The 17,432-nt window shown below is 31.5% G+C and overlaps 1 protein-coding gene across 7 annotated transcripts in view; it reads left to right on the forward strand.

Annotated features, from left to right (window-relative positions):
• Positions 1-17,332, forward strand: part of LOC127716454 (putative leucine-rich repeat-containing protein DDB_G0290503) — a 29,683-nt gene extending 12,351 nt beyond the window's left edge. For 2 of the 7 annotated variants that reach the window (XM_052222664.1, XM_052222667.1), the window contains exon 2: positions 13,416-17,332. In XM_052222664.1, coding sequence (XP_052078624.1) covers positions 13,416-14,852 — 1,437 coding nt within the window. In that variant the 3' untranslated portion in view covers positions 14,853-17,332. Of the gene's footprint in view, positions 1-2,631; positions 2,690-2,863; positions 2,994-3,690; positions 3,846-5,454; positions 6,355-9,389; positions 9,732-13,415 lie in introns of those variants that run through there. The other 5 variants (XM_052222670.1, XM_052222669.1, XM_052222666.1 and 2 more) reach the window with 5 other exon arrangements.
• Positions 17,333-17,432: the final 100 nt, after the last annotated feature.

The following is a 17,432-nucleotide window of genomic DNA, read 5'->3' on the forward strand; positions in this document are numbered from 1 at the left end:
AAAAAATAGAGAATACCTTTGGGATCTATGGTAGAATGCGCTTCAACAGATATTGTAGATTTTTATTTTCTTTCATAACAGCCAATTTATATAGGATGATGATTATCAATTTCATGTATAGAATTTTATATCAATAAATGATAAAATAAAATCTTTTCAATCCTGTTAGGGTGTATCAAAGACGTTTCCGCTTTTATCGCCTCATTGTATATATAAGCATGGACCACCACTTTTGATACATTTAGAAAATTATCCATTCAAAGTTATTGCCATTAATAACTATTAACTTTGTGACATAATATAAAACAATAATACACAGTGCACAAATGTCAACATATTTGAGTAACAAAATATTATGAAATAGAAAAAAAAATGACTAGTTATAATCAACAAGTTGAAATATATTAAACCCTCCCTTACAGAGGCGGATTCAGGAGGGGGAGTAGGGGACGTTCCCTTTGGTTGGAAAATATGTAAATCGTACAAAAACATTTTCGCCTCGATACGCTCCGTGATATTCCTTCCGTTTTATTACATTACGTCCCCCATCAAATATCCTGGATCCGCCCCTGCTTTATTTGACGTGTTCATTTGCAGTCAGGATTCTACTTCGTCAAAATTATCTCCCCATTATGCCACCTTATTTATATAATCGTAAAAATGGAAGCAAATGTAGTGATGGCGCGCTGTTATTTAAGCTCTTGAAAACCGATCAATTTATCCACTTAGCATCATTACGATCCTTATATGCCAGTTGTATTTTAAAAGACAAATGTATCTACTAGCTATTGAGCATCATTTAATGTACTGTTATGCAAGTGGTCAACGTAAAACTATTGTCTGATTGGTTGTCAGGGGAATTTTCGAAAGTTCAAAAATATTTAAAAAAATCTTATGTTAAAAATATTTCGTGGAAGGGCAGACTAAAAATTTTTAGAGATAGAAGACTAATTACACTAGAAAACACACACACATTTTTTCGAAGTTATGCATTTTTAAGATCCACTTGTAAAGTCTGTCGTCAAGTACTTTTAGTAAAAATTTTGTTATTCGAACACACCTACTCTGTTGTTGTGATTCATTAGAAAGGTATTTCACTGGACCCATATATTTCATTTTTTAGTACTGTAAATATTTAATGTTATTATATCAACATATAGCCTAAATATATAAAAATAATAGAATCTGAAGCGAGATGATGTATCTAATATTTTTCTTTTATACGTTTTCAAGACGGATTGGTCAACTCAAACACGCCTGAACATAAAAAGGTGTACTCGACTTTCTCTCTTTCTTCGGATTTTTTTCGGCGGAATTTATGCTTATGCACAAAAAAGATCCACATGTATTTGCACCTACCACAATCGACTGTTTGGTGACAATATGTCTATAATTTAAAAGTTTACAAATATCTCGAAGCTCCATACCATAATTTAAGTAAAAACACATATATAAGATGCATAAAACCCTGAATTATGCATATTCATTAAACTTTGAAAGCCCATAGAAACAGATGCAAACAATTCAAATTTACCAACTTGGCCTTTTTTACCTTCTCTAATAAAGAGTTCCATTTCTTTTGTTTTATTTCGACTGGGTTTCCGCCTGTTTGTTTGTGAATTACCGTAGTAATTTTAAGTTTCCGTTCAGCACTATACCTTGTGGAGTCCTTTATATCTTTCACCCTATCAGTTAGCATTGGATTTCAGTGATTTTTCATTTTTTGAAATAAAAAGGGAAATATTCATCGGCATCTAATGTTTTTTTGCAAAATTTGCAATGTCGGTGCTCTTTTGAATTGAAATTAAAAATACCCGCTTTCTGTCTACTAATACATTGTTGCTTGATTTCAATTTTAAGAAGGTTTTTTTCATTTCAACGTCACTATGAAATTAGTAAAATTGTTAATTTGCTTTTCTTGATTTCGAGGTCATTGAACATCAAAATTATGTTCTTAGAACGGCGAAACACTTGTATGGGAAAACAAAAGATCTCTAAAAGGAGTCGAACAGAAGTCACATTTTGACACTTTTCTTACCATAGCTTGCACAACCTAAGAAAGTTTGTCAAAATATGAAACGAAGCAGACAAATAAGGCAAATCAACAATTCAATAAATGAAAACAAATTAGAATTAAGAGATTCAGTGTCGCGGTATTTCAAAAGCAAAAATTATAAATTGTTCCAGATGGTAAAACTGTACGTTTGAATACGGATAGAAAATGTCATGATAATTCGGAAAATGTAACAAATATGTATTCATTTACGACTATATTGATTGATTGATTGATTGCGTGTTATTTGCTTAATGTCCTGTTGAAAATATAACATATAACTTCAACAGTGGGCTATAAATCATACGGTAAGTTGTAACTTGAAAAGGCCCCACCACGACAACATGTTTAAAAATTCAAAAGAGAAAACCAACGGCCTGAATTATGCTTAAAAACAATAAACGAAAACATATAGTACAAACAACTAACGACAACCCACTGAATTACACACTCCTGACTTGGGACACATAAATGTGTATATTCAGGACCAGTTCAATGTAATAAGCAAACCGCACCCAAACAGACTACATAGTTTGAAGTCAAGCATGCAGAATGTTAATGTGTACGACTTCGTTGATATATAAGTTATGTACCTTTACACGGATGCAAGTATAAAAACGAAGAGAGGGAAAACGAGTAAGTAGATTGATCTTTACGTTTAAAGGAAAAGGTTCATATTTTATGATAAACCATCCTTATTCTTATGAAAAGAACACTTATGATGGGGAGATTTATTTGCATGTAAAAGAAATATTATATGACAAAAGACTTATTGTTCTCTTCTTTGTTCGCTAGTTTGAAAAGATCCACCCATTTTCTCTTTCCGAATAATTTTGATCAATACGTAGAATATTCACATTTTTTATGTGTTTGTTTCATATACCTACAAGTAACTGCTTCACGCCTTTCGGAAACTGCGATATTGGGACATATAAAAAGGGTAAGACTTCGTGTTTTATCTTTTTTATTCTATATCTTTGTATAAAGAACCAGATATGATTATATTCGTCATGCACTACTCCATTCTCTTCAGAGTTATGTCTCAGTCTGTATGGCCGATATTAGTTAAGATGATCAGATCAACCATTTTTGTCACTTTATGCAATTGTGCTTCTTGGTGGATATCGTTATTTACAAATTACATTGCGTTCAAAAATACCATTTAAAGATATTTGATCGCGTGTTGCTGTAGTTTTTGAGACCAGCTTATAAGATTAATTTTATATCCTCAAAATTCCTTGGCAGATAGTCCATAGAGTTTGATTTCATGTCAAATGATAGATACTTGTCCAGTCTGACTGTCAGAACGAGTGATGATTTCAGTGGCTAAACCGATAATGAACTTCCAATACAAAAAATCGCATTCAAAGACTTTTAAGTTTTATTTTAAAAAATATTAGCCTCTCCGTTGAACATAAATAAACAAGTTATAGATTGGCACTTCCGCATATCTTTATTGTAAAGGAGATTTAAAGTATTTTTTTCAGCTTCAAAAATTTTAAAAACACCTGATTATAAAATAATTCGAATGTTTTAAACTACGGAAGTGTTTATATTTGTTGTTTGTTATTCCTAGCTACAAAGTTATCTTGGATCCTTAACACCTGCCAATAATGGCTATGATGTCCGGGATTTTCACGGTAACTGTGATCTTCTAATTGCAAATCAAAGTTAAAATTTTATTATTGAAATTAAGTTGAAAAAAATGGCAGTCGTATGTACTATTACAAGTTCTAGTACGCTTTCTAGACGGATAAAAGTTGAAAAAGTTGAATCTACATCATTGTTTTGGGTAAGTTTACTTTATCTTACGTATCAAAGCCCGGTTGGATGTGTATATTCTGTTTCCTTAAACCCCTGTTTAAAGAATACAGCGAGAAACGTACCATGATAGACCATCGGAAACATTTGACTCGGTATATTTTATCTAATGTCAATGATTGAGGATATAATTAAAGGTTGTGGGTGTATAGGAATATAATGAAGTTTAATCCTTCTAAATTTCACAAGATTAACTTTTTTCTTTACAGGGGTTAAATTAAATCTAATTTGACGTGTCATGTTTTGAAATTCATTCAAATAATTATATGTACATTCAATCACATTTCTGGAATTGGTGATGTAGTCATGCGGCATGACTATGCAGCTTTTTTCAAAATTATTTTGGCAACTTCTATCATTGTTGTCGAAGTTAGTCCAGTCCAGGGCGAAAGGCTTTCGTCAATTAACGATTTTCCATAATAATTTATTTTTATCAGAAGAGGAATTAATCACACCCTATTATCGGCTAAAAAATGCAATAGAGGTTACACAGATTAAAATCCATTGTATTGCAATGGCTATAGGAAAACGCAAAAAAATCCTCCGTACACGATAGCTAAAAAAAGAAATTGCGTTTATTGGCAATCGAGAACACATATCCTAGTGTATTTGCCCCGTAGAGATAGCCGATAACACGGTAAAATGTGAAAGGCGGATGTATGAAGTCAATTGAAAAGAGCATATATATGTAAGTGAAAGGGAGATATGGCTTAGTCAATTTGAAATTCCTATCGCAAACAAATGTGTATTGTATATAATCAAAATAGCATTTCTATAGTCTATTATCATACACATGAACGTAATTGAGACTATGATATTTCAACAGAAATATATATTGATGTCTGAAAATATTTTTTTATTTCTATTTATGTCGCCTGTAATAACTGTAAAATTTAAATATAATAAATATTTAAAACCCTCAGCTCAAAACTTATAATAAAATCTAATATGATAAAATGCACAACAATGTTGTGGTTTACTTTGTTTTGTGTCCGCTTGTTTATAGTCTAAGAGTAGAACAAATGAAATCTCAAAATTTATTTCAGAAAATTAAGTAATTAGGAATTTAAAGGACAAATTTGAACATTAGCCGTAAATATGTCCTTAATCATAATTTTGTATAATACATACATATAATACTACAAAAATGCTTCAAAATAAACGTTATATTTAGATTATTGTATGCTTGGTGGAAGGCTGGTAGTATTGTCGAATTGTTATTCAAATATCTTTGTAGAACTTTTTTTACAGATTTATTTGATTATTGAGACCGATATAAATAATCTATATATAGATCTTTTTTTTTTAGCTTTCTTGTCAATGGTTTTGTTGCTGTCAAACCCAACCTTGACTTTTTTATTTGAATATTTGAATATTTGAATTTCAAATTTTATTTTTATCTGCACAGCTATATCTACATTATACTACAATGGGTGACAATCATACAAGCCAACCTGTTTGTGAAAAGATTAAAGTCTTTTTAACCGTCCTTTTATTCCTTCATAGGTTGACAATAGTTCCCCATTATAAAATATATATGTATATAACTGGGTTATACAAATCTTTCCGGATGATAGAATTTTAAAGAGACACAAAAAGATACTTAGCATAAGAGCACATTAGTAACCGTGTTGTGATTTCATATTAACCTGAAGTTTGTTGAGGCCTCTGTGTAGTTAATGTAAATTGTGTTTTGAGGGAGTGGAAAGATTTTGTGTAAACTTTGAGAAATCACTGTAGCTGCATTATAAATGGATGTACGTTGGTTTGTCTATTCATTTCCTTATATTGGAACAATAAAGACAATTTTTAAAAGCTCGAACTTGAAAATATCAAATTTCACGACGATGGGGAAACAGGAATTGACAAAGATGGTCAGTCAAGAAATTGTATAATAATTTGTTATTTGCTAATATTTAAACTGAACAAATATAAACAAATATGATATAATTATATGGAAATGACTATAATCATGATAGTTTGATCTTGGGAAAAACAAGGAAATATCGGTAAACAAATCTCAAATATTGATTCGGTCTTTCAAGTACTTGTTGAATGTTGACACGGGAGAAAATAGTGGATATTAGACGAGACGATGATTTAATGGATCAAAGATTGTACAGTTTGTATGCATAGTCTGATTTGGATTTAAAATGATTGTGGCGGTATTTTTCTTGATAATGCATTCTGATGTATATTTCAAAATACTTGGAAATTTGACCAAAAACAAATGATTAAAACATCCATGAATTGATGAGAAAATTTTTGGAATTTAAAAAGAAATAATTTGATTTAAAATTGTGAATATGTACCAGCCTATGTTTCCAAGTCTTACCGGAAATACGGGACAAAAAGGGGCTCTTACTCTTGGTGCTTCTAAACGGCCTAGTGGGAGAAAGGCCAACAGTATAATCAGGAAACGTACGAAAGAAGTTCCGTATGACTATGCGGGGAAATTTCCAAAAGAAAATGTCGAAAATGTGAGTAAAAAATTACTTGTGGCCCTTTTTCTATTATGCCTCTAATATGATATTCCGTTCATCTTTTCTGTCAATTTAATCCATATGATAACTTTAGATACATATTGTTGGTTTGCTACATTGTTGGCACTTTCTTCTATTTATAGACTTAATCTTAAGAACTCAACAGACACGGTAAAAAAAGGGGGGAGTTAAAACATTTATAATATATTTGAACATTCATTATTCCCTTATAATAGTGGCAGTTTAATCACATCGTAAGATTACTAATAAACAGTTCAACATGAGAGTCGCAACAGAACAGTAATGCAAAACTAGAAAGTACAGTATGCAAATGAGTGGTTACTTCATAGTGATGAAAGAAAGCTGGCAAGGTGATTGCTGAAAAGAATATGTGTCCTTTTGAACTCAGATATCAGCTACAATACTTCAGAACCGATTTAATAGGAAAACTTCTTTAATATTGTAGGAAACATTCAAATTGTATATCGTTGTCTGTCAAAAACATACAGCTTAAGAAAATAAACTTAAATTCCTAATTCAAAGAATAAATCGGTTTTTAATGATTTTGTTGCAAAGACGTTTCCCGGCTAACTTTAGAGGAAATGGATCTCAACAATGGGTAACTTAAGACTCCTCGATGACAATGTCCTTTCTGCTAAACAAATTATTGAGATCCTTCCACATACTGTAAACTGGTTAAGGGAGTTGATTGGCATAAAACCATTATGATTAAAATGAAAACATTTCCTTAGTTCTAATTTTCTTCTTGACACTTTCCATACAAATATTCTTTTTTCAACAATGAACAGATCGATGTTATCTTTATCATTATGAAGAATAAACACGCAACTGTTATTAAGAATGTTAAATAAAACGTATTTGTTTCACACGTTTTAAAAGAAAAATAGTGGAAACGTAAGTACCGAGTAGTTGTTGCAAAATAATTTATGACTATTATGCATGCTATCGTAATATTGCACAGGGTTATGTCCCCTTTATTTATAATACATTCAGATCCAGTTAAGCTTTGGTTTGGTAGTAATCCGATTGTAAACAGTTATCATTACTTTTGATATAGAATAGTATAGTTAATAAGACCGCTATGCTCCACAGACCAAATATGCGAAAGGAGAAGGATGCAAACAGATGCTGGTTCAGGCGCGAATCCAGTCATTTTGAAAAGGTGTTCCAACACCCGGAACACCATGAAACATTAACATAATTGAAAAAAAACGAAGAAAGGGGGGATCCTACCCCCGGACCCCCTTCCCCACCTGGATCCACCATTGCTTGTCACAGACCGACCTCGAACAATTTTATTCTTATTGAAACATATCATGTGTATGATTTTGATCATCTATTTGTTTTTCGAGTGCACTGTTTTTGTTTCATAAATAAAAGATAACATTAAAATGATAGTTGTACGATTGATTTTCCGTGACCTTTACCAATAAATATTTATGTTTATTGAAAATCGAACAAAATATTTGTTTCTTCTTTTGTTATTTATTTACACGTTTATATATATTGCCAGGAGCAATAGGTCAGTTATAATTACTCAACAATTAATGGTTGAAATCTCTTAAAATGTATAAAATTAAATACCGATCCGCTTATGATATAACATTAAACGTTTGCAAAATTGCATATTTTAAGCTTATTCGTCCGTAAAGCTTTAAAATGTACCTGTACTATCTTTATTGCTATTAGACCAAGGAAGGTTATAACTTCACTTTTAACTTTCTGAGGAATGAATGGGTATTTGTATCTTTGTTAAAAAGAAAAAAAGTTTAAACATAATTGCATAGTGTATATGCAAGCAAATGGCTTTAGAGCTTTAAATATTTAATTTTCTTTTTTTTTTCATTTCTGTCAGCTGAGGCAATCCATTTATGAAAAAAGAGTGGACTTTCACATACCCTAAATGTTTACACAATTTTAATCGGATTGACAGCTTAGATTGTCTTCTTATAGCTCTCATAAATGATTACAAGTTGAAACACTTTCTTTCTGTATATACTTATGTTAACACTACAGTATGATATACATGTATAATGGAGATAAACACATACGCAATTTATTGAAAATTTTGAAAAGTTGTTAAAAAAAAAACGATGCTGGTTAAATCTATTGAAATCAAGCGTTTTTTTTAATTCACTTTACATCTCTTTTTTTAATTCAATTTGACAATTGAACTCTTTTGTATATGGACAATTCCAAATACGTCCACACATAGTAATATTGTTTTTAGGGGAAAGATGGAAAATGTTTAGGAATAAGAATTCTAATCTGGTACACAGTACTTTATACATAGAAAAAATAATAGAACATGGAAGGTGGTGATTAATCAGTCAACTGAGATTTTTTCATGTTCATACAATTTAAAAGAATTGAAATACTTAGAATTAAGAATATAAGTACACCACTAAGAAGGTTAAACCATATTCATTGCAACCACTCTCTGTAGGATCCTTAAGTGACCTGCCGCAAGACGAAATTTTAACCTCTTACCAAAATACTATTTCTCTCAGTTGCAGTTTAAATTTCCAATCCTTCATTCAAGTCGACCTACCTTCAAGAACCTACATATTGTTTTACATATTGTTTTACATTTCTAATTTGTTTCGTACAGAATATGCATGAAATATTAGTCACTGGATATTAAGTAAGCAACACTCAATCCATCTATTTTAGATACTTTGTACTTGAGGAATTTAGATTTTAAACAGAAGCTATTCAAATATTGTGTAAACAGACAAGTCGATAAAAAACTACACGTGAATTTAGATATTTACATTTAAATCTTCAAACAAAAAGTCATGGATTTTTTATCAAGTGTTCAAAAATAGTATCAATCAATTCCGGTTCAGTAAATATATTTCACAACACAGATTTTTTTTTACAAATGTCTTAATTAGAGCTAAAAGTATAAACACATTATGCTATTAAAAAGTAAAAAGGCTCCCTGACCTATGGATTATTTAACAAAGTCTATTGTTATACAAACATTTAAAATATTAGATATTGGAATTAAAAGATCGAATTTCATATTTTAAAATGGCGGATTTAGCATGATAATGAATAAGCTGTGACATAAATTTCTCTTTTGGAATGAATATTTTGTTGTTTAGTGATTTCTTCTGGAATATTGTTGTAAATTAGTGTATGTTGTTACAATGTAAAACAAATGGAGTGTTTTCCTTCCTTTTAAGGAGAGCAACTGAATTTCATGTCCTTTTCAAGGTGATATGAATTGATTATCAAAGAAATAGAGCCGCATTTTATTGAATTTGAACTATAAAATGTTAGAACACAATACGGACAAAGAAAGTTTCTATTTCAATGAGGAGGATGGAGAGGAAGTGGAAGGAGAGGTAGGAAAACTTTCACAGAACGTAGCAAATTCATTTAGGGGGAGGGTGTGGTAAAATTTGTTAAGAGGGAGGGTACGGGTTTTCGGTTGGTATCAATTCATTTAAATTCTTCGTTTGAAATAAGGTGAAGGAGGTGTGATTGAATTCTTATTTCGTGTGTTGAAGAATGACATTTTATTAGTTATATATGAATACCTGTATCAGAGAAGAATACGTAATCACATATATTACATTTTTATTTGCTTGAAATTGACATTTGTTTAGCCTTAACGGTTGGTGGCACACAAGGGAGAATAAGATGAAATTCAGCAACATAAATGTAGTAACAAAGATGTGTAATGAACTATAGTTTGGCGCCAGCTAACATGTTTAACCCCGCCATATTCTTTATGTGCCTGTCCCAAGTCAGGAGCTTGTAGTTCAGTGGTTGTCGTTGGTTCATGTCTGTCATATATATATCTTTCATATTTGTTTTTCGTTAATTGGGCCGTTAGTTTTCTCTATTGAATTGTTTCACATCTTTTATGTTGGGGCCTTTCATAGCCGACTATACGGTATGGATTTTTCTGTTGAAGGCCGTACGGTTACTTATAATTGCTTACACCCACTTCATTTGAACTTAGGCGTAGAGTTGTCTCAATGGCAATCATACCACATCTCCTTATTTTTTTATATACTGGTGAGGAGTTCACTTTCCTCAGTGCTATTGAGTTTTAATAAATGAAACAACAAACTTCATAAATTCAGAGAAGGAAAAGAATTGTCTAGTTGATTTTTTTTTATCTAAGATGTGTTGTATTTCATTTTTCAATTCTAGTTGATTCTCTGGACAGTACTTTGAAGAGTTGATGTGCCCGTTCATTATTTGACTGTGACAGAAGAGAATGCTTTATAATGGAAGCGTAAATCATTTTTGTTTGAGTCAAATGTCATTTTGTCTTGTAATTGCACCCTATATAAGTATGTTGGTCTTTGAATTTTTCATGTATTTTTTAAACTTATGAATATCTTTCATATTTCACCGAAGCCAGGGTATGTGCACAATGATAAATTGCCTTTTGAAACTCTTTTTGCAAAATAAATATGCCTTTTTACTCGTTTGATCATTTGTTCATTGTATTCAATACACATGTTTTCAATGCTAATGGCTTGCTGAGACTACTATCACATTGTGAGGGGAGCTATTTGCGAAAACCCTAGTCTTAGCAAGGAATTTCCTTTGTCTAGCGGCTCAGGTAGTTTTACCTTCTATCGACTGATTATTTTCTTCAAATACCCCTCCTGAACATGATATTTTCATAATTCTACAGTATCAATTTTATTGTTGGGGAATCTTGAAAAAAAAGTATCTTTCTTCGAGGAGTAAACGACAAATAAGTTATTATACATGCATAACACATACAGTAAGACATTAAGTATCTAATTTAACAAATTGAAGTTTTGCATTGTTTACATTTATACTTGATCCAGGTGGTCTTCATTTACAGTCTTTGTCTTAGTAAGGTTTGCCGTGCTGAATTGTCATTTCATTTAACAAATGTACATATGATATAATCAGGATTTCGTGTTTAAGATCACAAGTGACGGATTACAAGGACAATTTTCTCGACTTATATCGTATATAAATCATGTACGATATATGATTGTAAAAATTTACAACCTGTTCTTACACCAAATCTATATGCTTATTCAAAATTGTTTACTGAGCGATATATCTTCTATGTATTGAGTCATATGATATTTGGTTTTCGATAAGAGTGTACTTTTTCGCACTCGTCATTTCAGCTTTTCAAAAGTTATAAACAATTTTCGTGTAAATGTCTTTCATGTGTAATTTAGGGGGAAATAAAGAAGAGAAATGCTTAAAAAGTGTTCATTATAACTATGTCAGTCTCATTTTAAATATATGTTTTAAATTCTTGTAAGATCATTTTTCCGATATGTTTCGCCATTTCGTTGAAGTATGTTTGACCAGTAGAAACATCCAAACGATCAGATGCGTTGTGTAAAATAAAGTATCTTTTTCGTCATAAAAATTTTAATAAAACACAGACAATAACGATTTGTTTCTGTTATCTTGACATAGCACTAAAATCTTAAAAAACAGATTATGCGCAATGTAGATTTGTTTCTCGTAATGATTTTGTTATACTATATTTGAAAGTCAAGTCTATAGTTTGCAAAGTTTAAGAGTGATGGCACGTTAATTGATTTAACCCCCTAACATTTGTGCCAATATCGAGTCAGGCTGTCTTGACCATGTGTTGTTCCTTGAAAGTTTTTTATTGTGAATTTCACTTTTGAAGATATATGATCTAGTAAGGCGAAGGAGGTGTTTGGTTGCTCGTGAACCTGATTTAACCCACCACATTATATACATGTACCTGTACCAAGTTAGACTTCCTGGACAATGTGTCTTTTGGTTTTGTTTATCTTTGTTTGTACGTATATTTTTTCAGAGGAAAGTAGTGTTGCTCATTGGTGTGGTCTGTTGTACTGTCTGAGATTTTTTTTATTATTCCTATAATTTGATTATGTATTGATTTAAAGTGTGTATTCTACTTTTTTTCGAACAGATTTGTCTATATAATATCATTTAAATCTTGAAACGACCATATCACCCATGGAATATGTAGCAACATGCCAAATAATGTTAACGGACCGAAAACTGGATAAACATGTCTCCAAAGAATAGTCAATATCATTTGTCCAGACTGCACGTCAACTATGATTTTAACAGTATCCGACCATATGATATAATATCAAGTTCATTGCTCAATGGTCAATTTACCGATACCTAGGACAATCTAATTGAAATATAGATCTATCGAACTTGCGATGGGTGTTAGATCTCATATTAGTATACCGAGATCAGAGATCTATATTTTAATTAGATTGATATTTAGGAGTACAAGGGAACTCAATGCTGTATTCTGCGATGGTCTTATTTTGCTGTAATAGTTACTTTATACAATCCAGTATCTCAAACATGCTTTGTGTTGATTTTGCAACCTACCCGTCCCACTATGTATTATACAAATATGCTCTGGGCTTTTATGTTTCTATTGTTTGATTGGAATAGATATTTATCATTGTTTCACATCAATATTTTCCAATTATAAGGACTATAGAAACAGGTATAATATAAATGCCTTTTCCGATAACCGCTCATACAATCTCGGTATTCATTCAAGATTGCAATTAATTTTTCAGCTTGTTTGATACGTAATAGATCGTCATTGACATATTTCGTTACTGAATAAAACTAACAGTTAATCGTATAGGATAGAGTACGACTGCACTGTCTTTGATCAGTTCGACTTGAGAGATCTTAAGAGTTTCAGTAAAAATATCTGTACGTAGCGGATTAATTTGATGAGCAGATGGGTCAAAAGAAAACAGCTGCGACTGTTGACCCCATTACGGATGACAAATTATTTACCACGTCATTATTTATGTGATAAACAAAGAAGTCCATTTGACGCATTTTTCACAACTTGTTCAATGCCCCCCCCCCCCCCCCCCCCCACCCACCCAACTCATACGCCCCTGCTTGACCTGTCTTGATTTCAATAGATATATTTTGTCTGATACTAGTATTGATACAGAACTCTTTGAATTGCCACTATTTCATGTACATAGTATACAATGTTAATACTTCAAATATATATTTATGTTTTGTAGAACGAGGTTGGGCAACAGTCACAACACATGACATCTGTCAGAGCTGGCCTTCAGAGAGCGTATCTCGATGGATTGGACTTCCTTCGGAACAAGATTCAGGACTCGGAGATGGAAGTGCAAAATCTGCAACAAAGCTTTTATAGCTCTGAAGAGGCAAAGGGAGACAATTTAACTCAGAAACAGTTAGACTATCTAAAACAAGTAAACGACAAGTTGTTAAACGCAAATAATGAATTAAAGCGCAAAAATATAAAGTTAGAAATTATAGACAGTGAAACATGCCTTGTTGGTCTTATCAATAAACTTAGAGAAGCGATGGAATATGACAAAGGTGAAATTACGATGTTAACTGAGTTTTGGGAAAATCTCCGAAATACGGTTGATGGCTTTCGTGCCTTAGTTGAAAAATTTCAAAATAGTGTATTAAATCGATTAAATCAGAGTTGCATTAGCTACAGCAGTGATGATATTAATCTAGAAGTTTCAAATCGTTATACTTTAGACATTTCTGATTATATAACGGAATTAGAACGCGAGTTGACCAATACGAGACTACTTCTGAAAAGTTTAGATAGTGGTTTACATCAGGATTTATTTAAGGATTCCGAATTTTCAGAGAAATTACTGGTTGCATGTGATTTGAAAGCTTTTCCTATATTAAGACTTATTCCAGATCTAGAAAACAAAATCAGCAGTCTATGTGATATTTCTAGAAAATGGCTAAACAGAGATGAAGAATATATGTATGAAGTAAATGATTATATAAGGAAAACACGAACAATAACAAAAAGGAGATCAGATGTTCTAAAAAATCAAAAAGAAAAGCAAAAGAAAATTGAAAAATCTGTTAAATCAACTCAAATTTTATTGCAAAACAACAGGGAAAAATTGCATACAATAGAATCAGAACTGAATCAGTTAGATGAACAAATTGCTGGTTACGAGCACGTTAAGAAGAGTAAGCATGACGAAAAGGAACAAAAAGCCAATATGGCGGACTTTTTAAAGCTTACATTGACACAAACGAAGAAAAATTACAGTCTCCAAATCAAGAGGCAGAAATTATTAAAGCAAGTTCGCGAGTTAGAGCAATTGCTCATAGCTATTGAGAGGGAGTTGTCAGATGTTCAAGATAAAAAGGTTGAAAGAGACCAAGCCAAATCATTGCTGACAGAAAAAGTAGAAAATAGTCAAAAATCATATGGTGCTGCAAGAAACGAATTTAGTAAATATTCGGACGAACTAGAAACACTTGAACAGGAAGTAAATATCTTATCAGGTCAGCTGTTACAACTTGAGATTATACAGACATATAAAACAAGCCCCGAAAATTTGGAACAGATATTTGACCGACCACAAACTGTTAAACTGGCACCTTCACTGAAGGAGAAAATTAAGAATAGAAAGCGGAAGGTCGGAACACAGAAAGTAGACTAACTTCCGTCTCTCCATGTTTTTTCACTTGTTAAATTGCACTTTAATGTATTCTATCTCCCATGACGCATTTCACTGAGATATAGAGTTAAGGAGGATTAATAATCTTTCAATTGACGTCTTCCAAATTTTTATAATGCTAAAGTATCAATCTTGTTAGTTATACTCATAATTCATGTCATATCTCCGAAATTTTAAAATTAAAACACTAAAAAAAGTTTTCTCTAAAGGGGTCCTACCTAGGGTTCTGGATATATGATTACCAGGCCTGTTAATTTCATTATCCGATTCAACGGTTATTTTTAAAAGCGTCGATTAAAGCTCCCTATTAAAAAGGCGATTACGTCGAAAAATATATTACCCCATTCCCTTGGGGTTTTTAAAACAACCACAAACCCCATAAAAAGAGACGGTACGAAAGGTAAAGGGAAAAGCTGAATTCATTTAAAATTTAACTGACCTACATTAAACAAATACAGAAGTTATTTAAAAGGTAAACAGAGAATTATAATCATTTCATATTTAATTCAGGATAGATTTGTGCTTTTTTATCTATTTACTTTTTCATTTACCTAAAGTGCTGCATAAATAAAACTTATTCTAAAAATACCGATAAATAAAAAGGTATGTATGCATATGATGGATTTTTCAAAAGGTTCTTTTGTCCGACATTTTGTACATATGAATACATACATGACTCTCTTTTTAAACTGAACCAAGGTGATTTAAATGGCAAATCGCCATGTGTTGTAACTAAAAGCCTTTTGATACTGTACTCAAAAGCCAAAATATTTTTATTTCAAATTGAAATTTTATCTTTCGGAAATCTTTAATTGTGTACTTTGTATTTAAGTTTAGTTTATGTTTAAATACACCTTGCCTCCCTGGAGACGATGATAAACGCCATTAACGGAAATCTTGGCCGGTAATCCCCTTCCTTAAACATGTTAAACAAATATCCACATATAAAAAGTCAAATATAACAAGAAAACATAAAACTTCAATGACTGCCGAATAACATTCAAGGGTAGACCACGTAAATTCATACAGAAAAGTAAGTTCAACCAAACGATTACTTTGATAATGTATAATGCTGCAAAATTACTTCAGTCGCTGAGTCTTCTTCCATACTTTTGAGCACTACCTTTGAAGTTGAACAGTAGACTGTAATTTAAAGGCCTGGAGCCCCTCTTTTCGAAAACTTTTTTAATACATTATTGTTCTGATTAGAAATGAAACCGTGTAAATTCAAATGGATTATTATTCTTTTAAAAAAGGTCTTTAAAAATAATTCATTATAAATTTCTTTTCATAGAAGTCGACTGCTTCAAAACGTCAGACAGGAATTCTCTTTCATATCTTGCATGCATATGTCATAAAGAAAAATAGATAATTCGTGATAGAGAAGTTGATCTTATTTGCTTTAATGTATTGTTAAACATATTTTGTAGATAAGAAATAAGCAGGTATGTCACCCTGTGGTTATATCGTAATATTGATCATTATATTTTAATGTTAACAGATAAACGTCTTGCAAAACAATATCTTGTAATTTTCATTTTTTTCAAAATCTAATGAAAATGAAAGTGATTTAAAACTGAAATTACAGATTTGTTAATCATTAAATGTGTGATTCAATTATGGTCACAAACATTATTTTTACCCCCCACCCCCTCCCCCCAAAACAATCCTATTGGAAAGACGTCTTTTCTCAAATACTTCTGCATTGAAGACGGTAGATAGAGTCGATGGCAGATGTTTGTTCCATCTGTTTAGACAAAATGTCAAGTGACATGTCTTTTTATGTATTAGTGTTAATCAAATGTTTTTGAGGTGTTAGAATATAATGATGTTTTTTCACATAAGTTGTTAATACTAAGTATATGAATTCTTAAAATTAACACCCCAGATGTTTGACAGAATAGAGTCAATATTTGATGCTATATCTGATTTTTACATGCAACAAACAAAAACTCCATAACAACGAGATACAGAGAAAATGACGATGCACAGACAATATTTGGACCTAACCGAATTAAAATTATAAGATATGCAAGCAATAATCAAATTTACTCTATCAGATATCTAATTGACAATTTTTTGTTGATCTCATTTTAGCTTAATCGGAAAATAGGCAAATTGTCAAAAGGTAAATATGTTGATGAAAAAAACAAATAGTTCAAATTTAATCCAAATAGTTCAAATTTAATAGTATAACATATATCTTAGAAGAGACTAAATAATCGTCCGGCATTTGATACTATCTTGGAGTTAAGTACAATCCCTAATGTGTATTGTGACATAAAAGACTGAATGGATGAACTATGTCTGTTCTATGTGATATGACTGTTGTAGTAAGGCACCCCTATGACTGTTCTATGTGATATGATTGCGGTAGTTTATGAATTTTGTATATGTTTACGTCATTATTATGTGATTCCGTGTATGCCAAAAGATACGCAAAATAAATTTGTTAAAAATTATCAAGGTCTTGCTATATAAATGGTTACATTACACGACGAATAGAAATACCATTGAAATGTTCAACGGTTATCTGATAAAATTCCAATATATCTAGATCGG

Source organism: Mytilus californianus, unplaced genomic scaffold, assembly GCF_021869535.1.
Source record: "Mytilus californianus isolate M0D057914Y unplaced genomic scaffold, xbMytCali1.0.p SCAF_9, whole genome shotgun sequence".
Taxonomy (NCBI): domain Eukaryota; kingdom Metazoa; phylum Mollusca; class Bivalvia; order Mytilida; family Mytilidae; genus Mytilus; species Mytilus californianus.